Source organism: Accipiter gentilis, chromosome 22 (genome assembly GCF_929443795.1).
Source record: "Accipiter gentilis chromosome 22, bAccGen1.1, whole genome shotgun sequence".
Taxonomy (NCBI): Eukaryota; Metazoa; Chordata; class Aves; order Accipitriformes; family Accipitridae; genus Astur; species Astur gentilis.
Genome location: NC_064901.1, coordinates 15,440,457 through 15,458,576, shown reverse-complemented (window position 1 = coordinate 15,458,576; position 18,120 = coordinate 15,440,457). Strand labels below are relative to the sequence as shown.

At 44.3% G+C, this 18,120-nt stretch overlaps 1 protein-coding gene across 10 annotated transcripts in view; it reads left to right on the top strand.

Moving 5' to 3' along the window:
• ACTN1 (actinin alpha 1) overlaps window positions 1-18,120 on the top strand; it is a 92,407-nt gene that overhangs the window by 55,261 nt on the left and 19,026 nt on the right. For 8 of the 10 annotated variants that reach the window (XM_049825306.1, XM_049825304.1, XM_049825312.1 and 5 more), the window contains 5 exons: window positions 1,760-1,846; window positions 2,425-2,512; window positions 3,467-3,545; window positions 9,821-9,902; window positions 11,527-11,612. In XM_049825306.1, the coding sequence (XP_049681263.1) occupies window positions 1,760-1,846; window positions 2,425-2,512; window positions 3,467-3,545; window positions 9,821-9,902; window positions 11,527-11,612 (422 nt within the window). Of the gene's footprint in view, window positions 1-1,759; window positions 1,847-2,424; window positions 2,513-3,466; window positions 3,546-9,820; window positions 9,903-11,526; window positions 11,613-12,957; window positions 13,044-18,120 lie in introns of all 10 variants that reach the window. The other 2 variants (XM_049825307.1, XM_049825305.1) reach the window with 1 other exon arrangement.

Sequence of the window (18,120 nt, the reverse complement as noted above, 5' to 3'; positions counted from 1 at the left end):
CTGACCTGAAAATACCTATAAAAAAATTCATTTGTGAGAAAACTGTCAACAGACAAACATAGTTTTTTTCATGCCAGCAACAGTAACTGTAGTTCTTTTGTACTACAGTGAAAAGTTGTTGGCTATTTAATTCTGGGCAAACTGATACCCCACCAAGGTACCTGTGTGTATTCTTAAGTGCAGAAAGGAATGGACACAGGGGTTTACTACAGTAAAACAAGGTGACGTGTCTTGTTTTCTATCTTTTAAACCTGTAAATCCCTAAGGCAGACATATGTCAAAGCACAGTGGAGATTATCCTTCTGATTTACACTGGAAGTTGCACTACATGTATTGCTAAATCACAGTTTCTGAAACAATGTGTTTCGGGTGTGTGCTACTTGTCTGTTGTTTTTTACTATATTGAGGTTCACATTTTGAAAATTTTTCTTAAGAGGAAAAACTTTTCTTTAATGGCTTAAAAGGAAAATTTCAAATATTGTTACTTTTGTCACAGGATCCAGATAGGTGGCAGTTGCCTATACTGCAAATTTCCACTTGCCCCAGAGCATGATGTGTTCCTCCTGGGCAGCTTTGTGGAAGCAGTGGCACAGAGGTGTCTACAGCAGTACAAAGATGGTTTCTGGCAGCCTTGTTAGGACTTGAATTATTCTACATGCTCACAGTAGGTTAATTCTAACCCTTTTCTTCCTGGAAATACTCTCATAACTTGTCAGTTGTTTGTGAAGGATCTTTCTGCCATGCAGGAACCTGCCAGAGAATGAGTAGGAGAAGGCAGCTGAGCTAGTTTCACTATCCAAAAAAGTGAAGGCTGTAAATTTTATAAAGTGTATATATATATAGTCTGTGCAGAATTTTTGTAGGTGCTGAGGATCAGCACTTGAGACCCAGCTGCTCACCATTTGGACTGTTTGGCACTAATCTATACGTGGTGGAAACCTCTTTCTGGGCCAGCATCCCCCCCAGCACTTCCCCCCAGAATCTTGATCCCCCATCCTAAACAGATTATACCTCACACAAACAAGCAGTTGCTTTCTAAAAACTTCAAGTTGTTGACCCTTGCTGATATATATTGCGGAGTCCAATGAGCAATAAAGCACAATCTGCTTAACATCTTAGTTTATGTTATGGGCTGGTCAGCATGAGTCTTTGCTTCCTTTTCAGGTGGGATGCATTTACTTTGAGGAATGCTCTGTTGTGTCTTTTGGCAATTATATGACTGAAAGAAGTCCTGTACAGGCAGTCTGGCATATTTAGGCTTGTTTTAAATTAAAATGTTGATGTTTCTTGGTTTTCTTGGTGACATGACTAAACCAGCTGTCAGAGCTTATCTGCATGGGAAGTATCACTGGTTTTTCTGATATAATTACACTGGGGCAGTTATATAAGACATATCAGAGTAAGAGAGGAAGGCTTTTCTTTTTCCCAGTTTGGCTTATATGACTTCTAAGTGATTGGAATTAAACCTAAGAAGGTGCTTCTAGACCCCTGTGGGGAATTACACTGATCTAAGTTGGTACTTACTCCTGGTCTTTTGGATCATCGGTGTCTGTTTTATGCTCAGTATTATACTGGAAAAGAACCAGTCTGATTACAGGGTACTACTGGGCAAGACTGTGCTGTATCAGCAGAGCATCTGGGGAGGCAGGGAAGAACAGATTTCAGCTGGAATTTCAGTTCTCCTATCTGCAAAAGAGAGTGCTCCCCAATGCTCAATTTGATGCCTTCTATGTCTTCTCTTTCTACCTTTTTTCCATAGAAATCGTGGATGGCAATGTTAAAATGACTCTTGGAATGATCTGGACCATCATCCTTCGTTTTGCCATTCAAGATATCTCAGTTGAAGGTAAATCTTAGTTCTTTCCAGCCACTGCTCAACAATGAACAACCGGGGTAACTAAATGGCTTTGCCACTTAAAAGGCCCAGAATGTGCTCTTAGGTGAGTCACTGGAAGATCCTAGGGAGCTACCCTTCCCAAGCTGCCCTGTCATCTCACTGACATTTCTGGCCAGGTTCAGGTATACTGAGAAGAGTTTTTCACATCCTCCTCTTCTAAGAGATGTTAAGAGCAGCTCAAAACGATGGCTAAGCCTGAAAGCCAACTTTGATGTTGGAATCTATTGCATTTCTTGCAGGCTAGCACTGAAAATAGACGTATCTTTTACAAGTCCTACAAAATTCTCCTCTCTAATCCCAAAAAGCTATCCCTTTATTACAGAACCCCATTAAGAAAATATTAGTAACAAAACTATCCTAGTAGACTCTTCCAAACAAGGAATTTTCTGGCAAGTGAAATTAAATAAAGCATAATTCAGGGCAGTCTGTACCAAAGAGGAGTTGGTGATGTTTTGCTAGCATATGCTTCAGAAACTCCTGCTTTCTAAGAAAATAAGTTAATTGGGGTATTTTCTTTCTTTCTCTAGAGACATCTGCTAAAGAAGGACTTTTGTTATGGTGTCAGAGGAAGACAGCCCCCTACAAAAATGTAAACATCCAGAACTTCCATATCAGGTGAGTTAAAGGCAAGAACTTAGTTTTACAATCTGTGTTACTTTCATATGTCTCTTGGCATATTCAGAAATGTTCCTGACAGTCCTACCAAGGCAATGCAGGTGCATGTTAGACAGTAACAGTGTAGTCTAGAGAGACACCTATGAAATTAAAGGCAGAGGTTATAATAGGATCCAAGTACCTACATCCCAAATCCTCATTCTGCTTACAACTGCTGCTTTTGTAAAGTTCTTCAGAACATTAAGTCTTCTGAGAGCAGCATATGTGCCATGGGCTAAGCAAGACAGTTTTTGCTCTGTGAAAACTCAGAACACTGTAGGAGCCATAAAATTAGGCTGCACCAGAAGCTTTGTAGTATGGCAAAGTTGGGAAGGGGTGAGAGGTTTTCTTGCTCTGCTCTTAATGTTTCTGAATTGTCAGATGTTCCAGTGAAGATTCTGCATAATAGTGCTTTTTCCAGCACATCTTAAAGAGCTGTATGAACCATATAAATGTAAAGCACTTTTCTGAGACCTTAAGTGCCATCCACGCTAGTCAGTACTATAGTGGAGTTAGCTATGGGCATCTACCTTTTCCCTGTGGAATGCACTTGTTTCTCCTTTAGGGCTTGTATCTACATCTTTTTTTAACCTTGAGCTCTACACCTGTCCTTGCATGCTCCACAGGACACGCGCAGAGTTCAGCACAGAGAACTGGCAAAAAGGAGGTGCTGATGCAAAGGGCAAGTCCTAATCACAGTGGAGTTTTGTAGAGATTGAAAGAAATCTTTATTGCAGTCTCATGCAGGTACAAGACATGTCTCCTTCCCAGCACTTACAGAAGCACTGTTAGCTAGAAACTAAACCAGAATTAGTCGTCCCGCTGTCTTGGTGCCTTCCCTCATGCTCATGCCCGTCACTGTGTCTCTCCCCGGCTGAGCGCTGTTCATTGTGCTCTCTTCTGTCTCTCTTGTAGTTGGAAGGATGGCCTCGGTTTCTGTGCTTTAATTCATAGACACCGTCCAGAGCTCATCGACTACGGGAAGCTACGAAAGGTACAACTCAATTTGTTTGTCAGACCAGATGCTTGGCTTCTTGGAAGTAAAGAGAGAGAAGAATTAGCCTGATAAACATAATTGGAGAACTTCAGCACAAGCTGGCAGTTGCAGGACTGGGGAGAAGGAAGGAGGGATGAATCGGTACATTCAGGCTTCTTAGTGAAGCGTGAACTTAATGAGCTTTCCCTGCTTTCAGACTGCCTTATGAGACACACACGTGCCCCAATCCCAGCTGATGAGCAAAAGCTGGCAAATTCAGTAACAACAAATGTGAGACTAGTTCTGTGCTAATGTCACAGACTAGCAAGTCAAATCAGACTTAACACTTCTGCAGAGAGTTGGATAGAAACCGGTTACCTGGTGTTCAAATGCAAAAGCTCATTGAGGGGTCTGTGTGCCCTCACTGGACACGTCACATGCATGCAGCTTAGCACTGAACCATCTGCAGTAGTGGGCTTCTCCTGGCATGTAGGTATCGGGTGCCAGAAAAGCAATTGCCATAACACCCAATTTTACTTTAAAAATTGCCACTGGTAATGTGATATCTAGCTACTCCAAAATTTGCTTCCTGTGTGTCTTGGAGACAAGATTGCTAAGTGGATGATGAGAATAGGCATTAAGTGGTTTGTGCTGCCAGCAGGTGTCTTCACCCAGCAGGGCAATGGATGACCAAACTGGGTTCTCATCCTACTGGCATTCCCGCAGTCTGCAGAGATCCAGTTTCACTATATCTGTGCTCATGTGGAGTGAAATGTCACCAAGAGCATAACTCATGTGTCATTACTGGGGCTAATACACAAAAAGTTTGACCATCTGATCTCACGGGCTGGGTGTTATAAAGTGCATTTGTGCTCAATGTTAGCTAGGGAAATAAACATAGAAGACCATCACTAATAGACCTGGGCTCTTGGATCACTGTGCAAATAGACAATTAGCTGCATCCTTGAAGCAATGAATTGTACGATGCCTGATCTGCTTTTCAGTAACCTTTTAGATCTTTACTGTCTTGCAGAGCAGTCAATTAAATTATCTGATCACTTTTAGTGTCTGGAGTCAGCACATGATGAATAAACAGTGGGGAGAGACTGTACCTGTTTACATAAACAGCAGCAATAAAAAAAGGAATTATTAGAGCTACATTTTCAGTGCCTGAACTTGGGAAAATGAAAACAGCTAAGCAATGTGCGTCTGACAAACCCAGCTGGGTAAATGCTACAGTGCTCTCTGTTATCAACAAAGCCCTAAGCCAAACCCAAATGAGAGTGAGGGAAAGAAAGTTATTTGGTGATATTGCCTGCAGGCTTTTTAAGGTGAAAGAGAGGGTGATTGTTCTAGCCAAAATCAATGTAGATGGGAAGGGATTTGTCCTCCTTGGAGTGAGGTTAAAGGGAGCCAGCATCACTTGTTCTCCACTTGCCTTTGATCCCATCCTTCATCAGGTTCCCTCTGCCCTCCTGCAGTCTTCTGACTCTTTCTGTATCCTTTTTATTGTTGTTCTGCCTCAATTACTCTAAAGGCATGAGATTAAATGCATGTTTGAGAAGTCTACCAGAGCTGAAGTCTTAGGCAAATAGCTGGGAAGAACTTAGCTCAGAGCCTAGCCTTTAGTTCTGGCAGTTGAAGTGTGCTGAAGGAAAGTTGCCTTTTTTATGCTAGATCTTGAAACCCATTTGTAGAATGTATAAACATGGCACCTTCCTAAACACAGTATTTGCCTGGACTATTTCTGTCACTTGTTTCCTCCTTTATCGCTTCTTTCTCCTCCCTTTGGCTCAATTCAACTGATTCTTGCCCTTCTCCTTGGAGCCTACATCCCCTCTCCCCTTTCCCTCAGAAACAAACCAGCCAACCAACCCCAGCATTTTAAATCATCCCTGGACCTGCGGGGGACTTACCTTGCAGAGAAAGACATGAGAAAAGGCTGCTGTGAAGCAGCCATCACAGTGGATAGTAGATTAGACCTCCACTTCCAGGTCTCTTCCAACTCTAGGGAGTGATTAATGGCATCTCAGTTGGGTGTGCCTTTGGTGATGGTGTGTTTGTTTCTGTGTACACACACACGCACACACATAGGTATAAGATGGAGGGGTGAACATCAGTCCAAGTTGCCAGGATGTCTGCATTGTACCTCCTGTTTGGGCAGCATTCTTGTGCAGTTTTAGTGTTTTCCGCTCTTTCACAGAGGCTATGTCTATGCTACAGACCCTGTATTGGCAGTGTATGCTAGCAAAAGGTAACCAGTGTAGCTGCATGTCTTCTTCCCAAGAGCTAGCAACTTCTGTTGTCAGCACCGTTTTGTACCGAGTTTATGTTCCTAGCTATTTTTCCTAGTCTAGCTATATCAGTGAAGCAAGCACAATTCTTTTCTGCCTACATGCACTGCCTAGCTGAAGTGGTTGTATAGTCCAGGCCCCAAAATAAAATGTGCAAGTCCACCCAGCTTGGTGTCTGATTCCCTGACACCACAGCTAGTTATTCGGTTAGATGGTTTCTATTCAGTGCAGGTCTGTCTGCTATTGTTCAGCTCACTGTAGATAAGATCTCAAGATTCAGCTCATGGTCTGCATGTGAGGGATATGCCGAAGATGAGGTTTCCCTTCCTCCTTTTACCCCTGACTGTAGCTCAGCTGTTAGCCACTTCTAAGATCTTTTTATCAAGTACAATGGTGGACTGATGGCTCCAGACACCCCCTCATATACTGCAATGCATATAGAAATGTGGTATGTCTACTGCCATGTTGGATGCATTTATTACAGATATCACTAAAAACATGAGTTTTGGATTTCTTTCCTAGTGTCTTCAACTCTGGCAGATATAGTAAGTGCTTGCTCTCTTGATTTTCCTCCCCCTCTATCTCCTTTCCTGATTGCTAGTTAATAGAAGATTTTTTTTTTTATGTCACACTGCAATAATTGCCATGGCAACCTTGTGTGCTGCAAGGACTTGGAAATAGCTGGAGGAGGAGAGAAGAAGACTCCCTGTGTGAGTTAAGGTTGTGGTGAAAGAGGAGGAGCTGTGGTAGTCTTTAATCAGCAAAAGCAGAGAACGTGCCAGGTGGGCATCTGTTTAGGGCAGGTTTGCTGTCTGCCACTGTTAAAACAAGGTAATTCCTCCATAGTAAAACTATAGCTTTCCTTGCGGTTGGCCCAGCTAGAGCCTGGCAAGCCATTGCTCCTTTTCATGTCTCTGCTATTTCTGTGTTCACGTAAGCAGAGTGGGAACTGAGGCACCTCTGCAGAGCCTCGTCTGGGTCAGTGCTCTTCTGGGGTATGTGTTTCAGCTGTGGAAGGAATCAGGGGACAGGTGACTTGGCTTTTGTTTGCTCTGCTGCCTTTGGGTCCCTAAAGCATGGCTGCAGCTGTGGTGCTGCCGCGTTGTACTGTGAGGTTTGGAGCCAGGCCAGTCTTTACTAGTTTATCCATTTTCATGGGAGTCAACTGAAACAGGTGATTTGAAATAACGATTAACTGGTGAGCGATGGGATGAAACTGAAAGCAGTGGATTTTGGAGGAATTTCATAGGGCTCAAGACCCTGTTGTAGTCTTGGACAAGCCCCCAGGGAAACCCTGTCTCTTGCACAAAGAAGCATCACCTTTGTGATGAGCAGCTCCATTGTCCATGAGGGGTGAAGATTTTCCCACAGGGAACAGGGTCTTACTTGGGTTTAGCTATCTGCTCATCTTGGAGCTAGTCTTGGACTGAGGTATCTTTGCTTTCAGTAGCCCTATCTTTAGCTTCATTCCCCAGGAGACTATGTGATCACGCGTCTGTCTTACATACAAAGGAGAAGTCTGCTGGCTTCATCTAGGTGAGTCTCCAGTTTCCCGCATGTTAAGACTTACAGTCCTTCCTTTGGGAGTGCCCAAGCCTAGTAAGTTTTCCCATCAGGAAACCTCTCCCAACTTCCAGCTTAAAATTTCTTTTTAACCTTTGGCAGCATTGCTACTGGTGTTGTTACTTGGAAACTGATAGGAAAGCTATCTGCAGTGACTTTGCTCCTCCCTTTCCTCCAGGAGAGGCTGACAGATCTTCAGGCAGCTCCTTCAGATCGGTCTGTGCTAAGGAAGAGTCTGTGTTAACTAAACACTCTATCAGGGTGTTAGCAATGCCATAGTGGTCATGGTCAGCATAGGCTGAAATTTGGTACACAGTGGTGGCATTTCTACAGAAGCAGAAAATGGCACATGGGCTAGCGGAAAACTGGCATGGGAGCTGCCACTTGGTATTTCTGGATGCTCCTGCACTTGAGTGAAAGAAAGGCTGTTACTTTTCCTTCCTAAATGGAGCTAGGGCCCTGTCTACACATAGGGAACAAAGTATGTTATATACCAGCTAGTCTTACCTCCTCAAATAAGGCTTTTGGTTACACTTGGGTTCATAGAAGTTTCTCCACAAGCAGGCACAGGAGACAATTAGGCTGAAGTTGAAATGGTACCAGTCTCTAATTCCATGGCATAGGGTGGTTCCATGTGCCTGGAGGACAGTAAACATCCCCTGCCTGCACTGCTGCTAAACTCTGAAGAAGTAGATATAGTTATAAGTTACGTAGTCTCCATTGAAAGTGTATTATATGGGGATAAAGTACCATTTGACACTGAGATGGGGGCCTGTTACCGTGTTTGACAGCTGCTGGTTTTGTCACAGTGTGCCCATGCGACATTTCCTTGCTTAATATTGACTTGTCCCAGTGGACTAAATAAGGATCACTGGTTGTGTCTGTTTTGATGGCCTCTGTGTGTGATTTACTTTGGTAGGGGAAACACTGCTGTCTACTGGAGACATTCACCCAGAGGAATATGATATGGGATGCCAACCTAATACATGCATTAATTCCTAGGGAAATGCTGCAGAAAACTGCTTTTCAGAATAGCTCAGTTTCCTAGTTTCATGAAGACTGTAATCCGAGGGCTAAATAATGACCAGTGCCATAAAGGAACTTTTCTGCATGCCCCTACCCTGTCTGCCCAAGTCTGCCTAGCTTCATCTTGCATGCTGGGTGTGTTCAAAGGAAACTGCCTGTTGATTAGAGTTCAGGCACAGCTTAATCTTCCAAGTCAATGCAATAAGCAAAAGCATGTGATCTCAAATAGAAAAGAAACAGAACATGGATGTCACTCTAGAAAGAAGGTGAATTATACTCCTTGTTTGCTAATTTTGAAGGTGGGTCTCAGTGTGAGTGGCACAAATGACAATACGAAGAGTACCACCCCATCCTTTCTGTCTCCCAAAAGACACTTTGCAAACAACGTGACTAAACACTAGCAGTTTATGCACAATCTTTCCTCCAGCAGAAGCCACCTGTCTCAACAGTAGAAACTGATAGTACAAATGTCATTTGTCACCCATGAAGTAGATCAATCCTTCAGAATAACTAAGTGTCATGGATGCACAGGAATATAGGAATCAGACTTGTATGAGGGTGTCATACACATTTGTTGGTGTCTTGTTGTTGATCATTATGTTTGAATGATGGAAACAATTTGCAGAGGTCTTTCATTTCCAGTGACATCTGTGTTTCATATTCTCTTGTGTGGCTCTTTAAAATCTAGTACCTTTGTGATATGACTCATGATGATAAATCACATTTAACTTTGTTTAGGATTTGATTACTGTGTATTGATGTCTGTATCTGAAGTGCATCCTGCCACATCAGAAGTTTTATATATAGAGGAATAGAAATGTACTAAGGAAATGACAAGTCCTGTGCAGCACCTAGGAGGAAAAGCAATACTCAGACAAAATGGGTACTTTTATATATATTTATTTTGTAGAGATTTGTTAAAACATTTCTCTTCCTCCTACTCAACTGGTGTTCAACAAACTGTACACTAGCTAAGGACAGCACCCGTTGCAGATGTTGTTACTATTTTAGTATTGCTTAGATGTTCTAACAGATACACTGCTCAGCAGTTCTTTAAAATGGAAATTGCAAACCTAATACAAGCATGAGCTGTAAATGAGAGATATGGCCGTTTACTATCAGTATGATGTGAAGCTAATTTTACTTTAAACTAGGTTCAAGACAAAATGTATTATTCCTTCTTGTTGCAAGTGCATAGATTGTACGTTAATTATCATATCATGAGTCTCCAGGCTCTGCTTTCAAAAGGAAGCTAATTATTTCATCCTGCTACATGAAGATTCACACATAATTTTGTCTGGACAGCACAGTTACCTGAACCAAACCAAGCACAATAGCCCTGTTTTGAGAGAAATGCTGTATACCGTACTACAAGTTGATGCTGATGCTCTGGCTCTGTTTCTTTCCCAGGATGATCCTCTCACTAATCTAAACACAGCTTTTGATGTGGCTGAGAAATATCTGGATATTCCCAAGATGCTGGATGCAGAAGGTAAAGTAGAACACAGTGGCTTTTAACTTGCTTTTTCTCAAGAAATTTCCCACTTCTTCTAGGTGGACTTGTATTGTACAAGAATTCAGTAACCTCTGAATGCTCCCTCCGTCACCACATACTAAATGTATAGGGAAAAAGTTACAGTGGAATTATGGATCACATGTTCTGCTTCCCTGTTCCTTCTGTGCCCCTCAGTCTTCTGAGTCTGGTGTGGAGATCTTAACCTGGGGTTGATACACTAGGCAGAGACGAGTAACACCTGGCTATGTCCACTGCTGACTGAAGTGTTCCCTTTCAAGAATCAGGCTTAATACTGAGTTAATGCATGGTGTAGGACTGTGTTTCTTTTGCTCCAGAAGTTTTTTTCTGGGCTCTTTCTGGCAATCTTTCTTTTGGGGGCATGATATCAGTATTATAAACTGCTGCTTCTTGACTACTCAGAAGTGTTGGGCATGAAGATCCCTCACCGACTGGGTCTGGAGACCAAGGCAGAGACCCATGTTGTTCAGAGGTGCTTTTGCTACTGACCGTGACTGCTTCCCTGAGGCCATTGGGCCAGCAAGGATTACTTTTCAGAGCCTTGTCACGACCAGCTTGGCAATAGACTTAGAAGACTGTAACTCTGGAGTACAAATAACAGCCTGAAATAGTTCACTGGTTGTTGGCTGTTTGCCTGAAGCCAGCTGGTTTCAATGGTAGAAGCTGTATTTCAGGCTTGGTTTGGACAGGAGAAGCAGTTAAAGGCTTTTGTTAAATAAGGGAGTGAGAGGAACAAGGAGGAAAGGTGGGGATAGGGCAGCTGAACCCAGTGAACCTGTATTTGGGTAACTAGGATGTTCATATTCTTAAGTAGTATTTCCCATCCCCAGGGATGAGTCTTGCTTTCCCTGCATTCATCATGCTGAGGTCACAAAAAATCATGAGGTTTCTGGATTAGATTCAAGTGCTTCTTGCCATTCTGTAGGAAACAAAGCCACCTCCAAAATAAGCGGATCTAGCTTCTGATCTCAGCAAAGCTAGCAATGATAGAGAGCCCCTTGCAGGACCTCCCATTGCTCTTTCCTGATCACTCTCCTCCCTCATGGAGTGGAGCTAATGTGCATTCCTCCACGCCATTAATTCTGATCTCTGGAGGTGTTGAGTTTCCCCTGAAACTAATGAAAGGGCCTTTTGAAATTCAAGCCGTGATTGTGTTGAAATGGAGGACAGGGGCATGGAAAGGAAGGGAGAAAGGATCTTTCCTGAAGAACCGCATGGAGGAATTGCAGTATAATATGTCTATAAAAGCCATGTCAACCTGCTGCCAGTTTGGATTGATTCAACCCACCATTCACAGTAATGTTCTCAGGATGGGGAACTGCTGTGACACGAGACATGCTGACATAGGGCTGCATTAGCCTGGCCAGACCCTGGAAGCAATTTTATCATGAGGGAGGGGAACCAGGAGGGTGATCCTGGCTTCTGAGAGAGACACATCTTCTGGGGAATGCTGGGAAGCCCTGTGAAGTTGCTATGACAAGCATATACCCCAGCAGGCCTCCTGGACAGTTGTGGTTCTCCCTCTCCTTTGCTTTCCTTACATTAGTTGATTATGCTCTTAACGTGAGGTTTTTTTTGACAGACATTGTTGGAACTGCCCGTCCTGACGAGAAAGCCATCATGACCTATGTTTCTAGCTTCTACCACGCCTTCTCAGGAGCCCAGAAGGTATCACAGGATCCCAAGCTCCCTCCACAGAGCACACCTGGTGCCGTTGCTAATGTCCAAACCTTTTTTTCTTTCTCTCTCTCCTCTCTAGCTACGGGCATCTTTATTATTATGCTCTTGGTAGAGTTGGCTGTTGGTTCAAAGTGGTGCCCCAGACATAATACATGGGGCCAGGGAGCCAGGAGTCCCATTTCCCTATAGTCAGTGACACTTACATATACCAGCACCGTGGCACACACACAAATCCAAGGGAGTGGGGAGCTTTGCCTTCTCCATTTGCCTTCTGAACTGCCGGACTGACAGCTGAGGACCTACGCCCCCTGTTCCTCAGAAATCTGAGCTAGGATGCTTGGTGTCACAAAGGTGGAGACCAACACATAGATGCTCTGCTCAGCAGGACACTGCAGCCTGCCCCCACTGGAAACAATGCTGATACCTATTCACTTTTTCTTTTTTTTTTCTTTTTCAAAGGTGCAGAAACAGAGCTGACTTAGTGGTTTTATGAAGGGTTCAATGAATACCCAAAGTTTTATCTTTTACGTTACGTATGCTGCAGGTTCCCGCACACTTGCTTCAAGGTCTGAACCTGCTGCTTTCTCAAGTTGTGCCACAAACCCAGTCCCAGTTCACCTGGGGCTTAGAAAGCATGTCCAACAAGTACGTCTGTGGTAATTTTGCAAACAGAGCATTGCTTATCGTGACCGAGATGCCTGGTTTTGTTCATTTGTTTCTTTTTTTCCTCTTTTCTCACCCACCATGCTGGAAATCAAGCAGTTGAGTCCTTGCTGTGTCTGGCTTAGCCATTTTCCTGTTGGTAATGGAGTCACTCAAGGAAAACATTTTGTAGGTGAAACCTTGTAAATATCTCTTGCCAAAACCAAGCAGGCGCCTGTACTTCAGTGCCATAAGAACAGGCAGTGCATGTTGCAGCAGAGCAGATACTGTGTAGGAAGCGCACTGCGTAGGAAGGCTCTGATCTCTAGCTCCTCAGCGTACAGAAGGGCCTTGAGCACAGGGCGTTCAAACCTCCAAACAGCCTCTTTGCATACTTGGGCAAGGCCCCCAGACCACAGCTGTGAAGGTGCAGAGCCCAGATCCTCAGCTCGGGATCACCCTGGATTGGGGGGGTGAGAGGGAGGGGTGCCGCTTTGAGCCACAAGCCAACGCTGCTAGCCACCTTCTGATCCGAATTCCCAGCTCTCCGCATGGAAATCTGTTTGGCCTGTCCTGCAATGCATGATGGGAAGTTTTCTCCCCCTCTCTCACGCCACCCATGACTGTTTTGTTTTATTCTATGTGCTGCTTCTTACTTTATCCTTTCAACCTCTTTTCCTTCTCTGCACAGATATTATAGGCACGCTAAGGCCGGATGAGAAGGCCATAATGACCTATGTCTCATGTTACTACCACGCCTTCTCAGGGGCGCAGAAGGTGAGACTTTACGGCTAACAACCCCCTCCCCTCTCCCCGCCCTGCCCACCGCTCCTCTCCACCGAGGAATGCGCCAGACCCCCGTCCGCCCCAGGGCATTTCCAGGGAAGCCCGATGCATCCAGCCATGCATTTGGATGTGCCATCTGTAGTCTTACTGGAGAAGTGATGTAAATGTCCTTTCAGACAGACTTGAGCTGCTCCTTCCCTCCAGTTTCATACCCCAGCGGTGGAGACAGCATTTGGTAAAGCTGGCATTGAAAGATGAATGAATGTCCGCTCTGACAGAGTCAGTACCCTTTCAGTGACTAGTGGCCATCATCCTGGCCAGGTGGTGCGCCTCCAGAAACACCACAATCAGCCTACTCCAGGAAATCACAGCCTCCTCCCTGAGCTGCCATCCTGCCTTCCACACTCAGCCCCTGTTAGGTCAGTGGTCTTTTCCTAGGCTCAATCATCTTGTGCTGGTTACATAGCACTTTTGTGCTCCAGCCACAAAGTCCATTCCTACCAGGACTTGAGCTTTCCCAAACTCACACACTTCTCCATTCCTTGCTTCTTCCTGGTTATTGTCCTCTGTTTCCCAAACCACCTATATGTTTTATTTCTCTTTGCTTTGCCCATTTCCATAACTTCAGTCCTTCTTCCTCTGCTTCCTCTTTACTCCAGAGTCTTTTGGTCTGGTATCGGGACATTTGTCCCCAGAGGAACCATATAGTCACAGTTTGCCTTTGGGCAAACTTCCTCTAAAACAGCAATTTCCCTGCAATCCTTTGAATAGAATAAAAACATCCATGCTTTCCTCCCATGTCATAGCCTGGCTGAGCTGCAGCCTTTCCACAAGATCACTGCTAATTTCAGATTGTAGGCTTTGGAACAGTAAAATCTGAAGTTGAAACTGCATTCTTCATGTTATGAACAGATGTAAAATCTCTGTTTCCCCCAGCCACAACTTCTTTCTCTCACTAGGCCTTTTCTCTTTGAGACACACTCCATGTGTCGCCCAGCTTGAGGGCTAACTTGACTCCAGGAAGAGTCCATCTCTTTTGTACGAAGCAGTGCTGATGGTCTCAGCATTGATGCAGATACCATGCTGATGCTGGCTTTCAGAGGGCAAACGCAGGCAGCAGGTTCCAGGGAGCAGCTCTTTAGTTCAAGCTTTGTGTTCTCTGCCCTGTTTCGTATAAATTATGTGATACTGTCTTGTTTCCAAGGAACTGGGAATATGTCCCACAGCAGTGCAGTAGACTTGCCCGTTTGGCGTAATTTGTGTAGTCATGACTTTTCCACTAGGATCCTGCTTTGTGAATGGTTTGAAACCCTTAAGACCAGGCTGCAAACTCCAGCCAGCTGATACTTGCCCAGGAAGACTGTAGTCTCAGAACTTATGCCAGCCCTGTGATAAGGCCTGCTGTTTGCCAAGTGCCCCTGAGGGACAGCTCCAAGCTTTCTGCTGAACTTGAAGAACTCCTGATGAGGAAACTGCAAACCACAATATGAGGAGGGTTGTGGCCTGCTGCAGGAGCAGCTGTGCCCCTCACCAATGCCTTCCTCTTCCCTCCGTACCCATTCCACGATGTGGAAACCTGCTCAGCAGGTCCCATGCTCTCATCAGCAATTTAGGTGGATGCTAGGTCTCCTGGGATAACTGAAAACAACCTTTTACTGCCTCGGGACCTGAACCAAGTAGCTGGGGCAAGAACTAGAGATGGAGCTTCTTAGTTATTAAAGCTTCAATCCTGTGTAGTCTAACTGGCTTACAGGGAAGATTGAAGATTTAATTTTTTAGCAGTCCTGATGGGCCAGCAACTCAACTGTGCCCTGGTGGAAGGGGCATAGCTCCTTTTTGGAGCTGCCCTAGCTGTGCATTAGCCAGCTGCTGAGTGACACAGATTCAAACCCCTGGGCAAATGCAAAGTGATTACTGAGTACAAGCCCCAGCCCAGACTGTAATGTGTTACCACCTCGTGCATGGTTAGGTGACTTACTGTGATATCGCTCCATTTTTCATTCAGATTTTTCATTACTGCCGCCAGTCCTGAAGGGAAGTCCCATGAGCTGCTTTCTGCTTCTTTCACTCTCTTATACTGAGCCTTTGAAGGTACAGGGTCCCCAGCCTGACGTGTGTGTAGATGGCTGCTTTTTCTTTATGCCATTTTATATATATATATTTGTAGGTATACTTGCTTTGGTTGGTTTGCTTGTTTCCTAACTGCTTCTGACTTTCACACTAAATGCATGCAACTACTGGTTGGCTTGATATTTTGTAAACTTAATTTCTGGGGTGAAAATTTCTAACTAATGTTTTACCATTTTATTAAGAGATTGTGTTTAGCATACAGTATTCTGGAGTGGTCCTCTGAGGCCAGAGAATGGCAACAGGAAGGCATCTTCCCTGCGTAGCACACTGTGGGAGTGCCTTCCTTTATGATCCTTCTCAGCAAAGAGACCTGGATCCATGAGCTAGAGAGACAGCTAACTCCACTTCCATCCTAGGCAGTCCAGGTTAGGGTTGAAAAGTACAGAAGAGATAAAAGGCAGAGAAATTACTGCTACTTTGGCTATTCACATTTCCATTTTGAGTCTACCAAACATCACATGCATATCACACAGCAGTGTGGTATCAAGCAGAATGCCCTGGGCTTGCCCTCCCCACAGTCTCTGAGTGCAAGCAGTATTAACGTGTCAGCACGATGCTTCAGTGAAGCTGATCAGCTTACACAGGTTCTCTGAGAATACAGGTATGCAGCTTCCAAACCCCAGGATGGTGCATTTTCTCAGTGGTGCTCCATGCCTTGTGAGCATCCTAGCTTGTTTGGAGCTAGTGTGAGCATCCTAAATGCATCATTGCTTTTAGCAGTGTGGGGAAGTCAAAATTACTTTTTTCACTCCACTAATGAAGGTGTAGGGGGAGCTGCCTTGGCGTCATATAAATATCTTAGCATGCCACTCTTCCTTTACCTGGAATTGTTTCACTGAGGTTGCCATCACCACAGATCAGCTCATTAGCAGCAGCGTGGGAGGTATTTGTGGAGGTTACCTGAAAGCACTGGGATCCTTTGTCCTGCCTTGCTCAGAGCAAGTCAGTGTAACGCGTTGCTCATGGCATTAATGGTGATAGTGGCCACAGAGCCTTTCCTGCTGCTGCAGCAGCAGCACACTGTTGCATACAGCAATCTGGAGTAGGCAAGAACCATTGAGAAGCAACTACTGGTAGGGGAGAGAAAGCCTCTACACTCCAGCCATTAGCATAATACAAATAATGTCGTAATTGCTGACATTCAGAGGGTTTTTGTGTTTGGGCAGATGTTCAACACGTATATATATATACACACATGCGCACATATTTAAAAACTTGGGCAGCTGGAGGAATTCTATCGTTGGGTACATGTAAATATGCCTCTGTGAAATGGGGTCCCCCCTGCACAGCTGGCTGCTGCTGCAGTGAGCTCCTGGGGTGTAAAAAGAGGAAAGTTAAGAGTGTGCAGGGAGCTCCTCTCCTGGGGTGATTGAGAGAAACATTTGGCACCAGCAATTCCCTGCAGTCACTAGGCACATCATGGTAGGGCTCTGGCAATGTCTTTTTGACACGCTATTTGGTTCCATGTTGTCATGGTTTAACCCCAGCCAGCAACTAAGCACGACGGAGCCGCTCGCTTACTTACCCCCTACCCAGTGGGATGGGTTGAGATAAGAACAGTTTAATAGGACAGAAAGGAAGAAAAGAATAATGAAAATAATAATAAAATGACAATAATAGTAAAAGAATTGGAATAAACAAAACAAGTGATGCACAATGCAATTGCTCACCACTCGTCGACCAATGCCCAGTTACTTCCCAAGCAGCGATCTGCCCCGCTCCCGGAGCCCAACTCCCCCCAATTTATATACTGGGCATGACGAAACATGGTGTGGAATATTCCTTTAGCCAGTCTGGGTCAGCTGCCCTGGCTGTGTCCCCTCCCAACTTCTCGTACCCCTCCAGCCTTCTTGCTGGCTGGGCATGAGAAGCTGAAAAATCCTTAACTTGGTATAAACACTACTTGGCAACAACTGAAAAACATCAGTGTGTTATCAACATTATTCTCATACTAAATCCAAAACATAACACTATTCTAGCTACTAGAAAGATTATTAACTCTACCCCAGCCAAAGCCAGGACATATGTCTATAAAGTTTTCTCTGGATACCAAAGCCCACTCCATTAAAGTACAAACTAAAGTTAAAACCAGATCAAAATACAAACTTTCTTAAATGTAACCATCATTTGCGCTTTTTGCAGATTATTTTTTTTTTTTAAGTGAAATTGCTCTTTCTCCTGTACAGGTCCCTCTGATATGTTTTAAATTGGTTAATATCTGTGTTTCTGCTAGCTGGCCCACTTTAGTGAAGGGGCAGATGACTGAATATATGTTTTCACAGCTTCTTACAAATGAATAAGATTGCCAGACCCCCTGGGACCTTAGCAATCTATACATCTCTGTATAGCCTATGACTTTATTGCTATTCTTGCTGCCTTGCATCAGCTGCAAAAAATAGAGGATTTTTCTCAAATGGCCTTGGACATTGAATAAATATATAATAAAAGGCCTTTTAAAAATAGAAAAAGGGTGGAGCTTGCCAGCTATAAGCTCAGCAAAACTTCTTTTGGCATCAGTCCCACATGAAGTTTTAAGGCAGGACACAGCATTCGCAATTGGTCTGTTGTGGTGTTGGCGCGTACACTCTCCTCTTCATCTCCACTTAGCCTCTGTAAGGACTACTCCATAGAGGCCCTGTGGGTAGCTCTAGGACCTTCCCCAGTATCTATAAAGTTTTCTCTGGATATCAAAACCCACCCCATTAAAGTACAAACTTTAATTTAAAACAGATCATTAGGACAATAGCTGTACTGTGGTAAGAGGGTGCTGAGCAATCCCCTGAGACCCCTCACAGGGGCATATCCTCTGGGTCTTTGTGGCATGGCACCCACCATGATAATGATAAAGGGAGGTGATATCCACAGGTACATGCTGCGCAAGGATCAGCCTGTTGTATGTTCCCAATGCCAAACACATGCATGGCACTCCAGGGCAGAC